Raw genomic sequence first — 2,500 nt, 5'->3', positions numbered from 1 at the left:
ATTCTTATTTAAGTTTGTGAATATTTTGTTTAATATTTCGCTTAGGTGCATTGTTGAGAACATCTCTTAAATTGCTGCCTGAGTTTGCCCATTGGTGAAATAGACACACAAAAGGATATTAAATTAATTGAAGATTATTTTTTTTAATTTTAGGAAGCAGCAAATAAATGATATGTTACAAAGTACATATTATTGAATATGCTCATGTTCATTGGAGATGCTGCTTTACTAAATTACTTTTGATGTATCAACATACCACTCATTAAAGGGATCTTTCTAAACATTATGAAATAATAATAATGGACTAATACATAATCAAGATCAGAGTAAGATAATGAGCATGTCTTATCTTTCCCTACTTTTTTGTAAGATTAGATGTCTCCCAAATAGGACACAAGATATGAAATGTCAATCTTACACTTCTGATTGCCAGAATCTTCAATGTACTTTAATTATTAGTAATAGCAAGTGATCAGTCTTCATAAGTATTGATGTTTCCATGGGATGATAATTTGCCATCTTTACATAATTCACACCACATCCTGGTGAAATAAGACATCACTCACTAAATAACATCATAGGAGCCACAAACTGTTTTTAACAAAAATGGAATAGAGAATTGTCTTTGTTCTCTTCAGAATTACTTTGGTTCATGTATTTATAAGGTGCCCTTTTTTTAAAAAAATGGCATGAGAACATGAAATACATCTAGTGTTTTCTACTATTACTCTGCAAATGGTTTGAGGAAACTATTTTTTGTAATGACTGATAAGCTTTGAGACAATAACATTTTTTGACTGTTTGAAGGGTCTCTTTTTATTGCATAATTTTCACTAAACACATCAGCATATTTAACTTTTCTGGTATCATTTCAAAGTGTTCTTTTTTCCCACTGTGGAGGAAATACGACTTCAGTGGTTTTAAGTGGAACGTATGCCACTGAGATAGCCGTGGCTTAACACTCTGTTTTGTGTTGTGTGTTTGTCTAGGCACCTTAACAACGAACATGCATTGGACGACAGGAGCACTGCCCAGTGTCGAGTGCAAATGCAGGTGGTGCAGCAGTTAGAAATACAGGTTTGTCAACGTCTCCCTTAGTGGACTCCTTTCTCTGGCTTCTGGTCGTAAAATTGAGTACTGGGCAGATCCTGTGTCTTTTAACACAATGACTCACTGAATATGTGGAATGTTAGATTGTTCATAGTGATAACAGTGATTGATAACTCAGGGTGGATTGCTGTAGTTTAATGTACTTACCACTTAGACTTAATATAACCTTTAGACTATATCATATACATTTGGCTATCCCAAAGGAGTCAAATCTAAGTTTTCCCTAAGAAAGGTTAGACCAAATCCCCCAATTGGATATGATTTTATTGCAGAGACAGTTTTTATGTGAGCTAATCTTGATTTTTTCCATGAGATTTTATAGCAAAAAGCCTCCACAGTATCATGCCTATAATTTAATACTCTAAAGAAAACTCTTTCCCTTTTCTACCTCTAGTGTATTTTTAATTAAAAAACTTGCAGGAATCCTTGAGACTTGTCTTGGAGTAATGGCAAATCATTTATAATATCACAGATGGTAGTATGTATATTGTATCAAATGCTGCTAACTTTAGTTAAAGAACATTACTGTTAATATTGAAACAGAATTTGGCCAAAAATAAATAGACCTCATAAACTGATCAGAAAGCAGTTACATCACCCTCAGTATCATTCTTGCTACATTTTTCCTAATCTAAGGCTTCCTCTAATATTTCATCTTAAAACTTATTTTTTTCTCAAACTAATACCTTCTTTCATTTAATTAAACATACAATTTCTTTGTCTTCACACTTTACTACGTCTTAAATTGTTTTAAATTCATCATTCACTAAACATGTAAATGTCATTGCTTTTTTTCCAGGAGTTCCTAAAAATACTTTATTTTGACTTGTAAGATAATCAAGAACACTTAAAAAGCATCTTCGCTGCTGTTGTTTAAAAAGCTTTTTTGTAAACCTGTTTACCATTCATGAAAGGTGGACTAAAACATAAGAGTTCAGCTGATGAGAGAGTCTGCAGTGTGACCAATTATGCCTCTTTTTTTCTCTGCTGTGTCTGACTGATGGAGTAAGGTCCGTCACTTGTAATGAGACCCAGTGCAAGTGTAGATGCCTACTCTGTGGCGGAGTTCAACGTTTCACACTGCCTGGTCTCTGTCACTCTATCGAATTAGATTGATGATGGCAGATTGCAGGGGGCACTAACTGGACCTCAGTGGGAATGCATGAAGTGTGGAGACAATCCTGGCAGGCACTTCGCTTTGAGAACCCTTCACCCCTTCACAGCTGCTGGCACTAGTCCATTGCTAACAGTGTCCACAGGACTTTAAAGAGACACCATGGGCCTTCTAATTTATGGTTTCAGTAACTTGTTACTGTCGAGGCAACTGTGACCTCAATTCTCTTATTGACAAAAAGATGAAGTGTTATTTGTTTTCTCTGACCTTTTAACA

At 34.8% G+C, this 2,500-nt stretch overlaps 1 protein-coding gene across 15 annotated transcripts in view; it reads left to right on the top strand.

The window, feature by feature from the left end:
* FOXP2 (forkhead box P2) overlaps positions 1-2,500 on the top strand; it is a 554,125-nt gene that overhangs the window by 512,959 nt on the left and 38,666 nt on the right. For all 15 annotated transcript variants that reach the window (XM_057730884.1, XM_057730882.1, XM_057730887.1 and 12 more), the window contains one exon: positions 990-1,077. In XM_057730884.1, coding sequence (XP_057586867.1) covers positions 990-1,077 — 88 coding nt within the window. The remainder of the gene's footprint in view (positions 1-989; positions 1,078-2,500) is intronic.

This window comes from Hippopotamus amphibius, chromosome 4, assembly GCF_030028045.1.
Source record: "Hippopotamus amphibius kiboko isolate mHipAmp2 chromosome 4, mHipAmp2.hap2, whole genome shotgun sequence".
In the NCBI taxonomy this organism is placed as follows: Eukaryota; Metazoa; Chordata; class Mammalia; order Artiodactyla; family Hippopotamidae; genus Hippopotamus; species Hippopotamus amphibius.
This window is presented reverse-complemented; position numbering and strand designations above follow the sequence as displayed.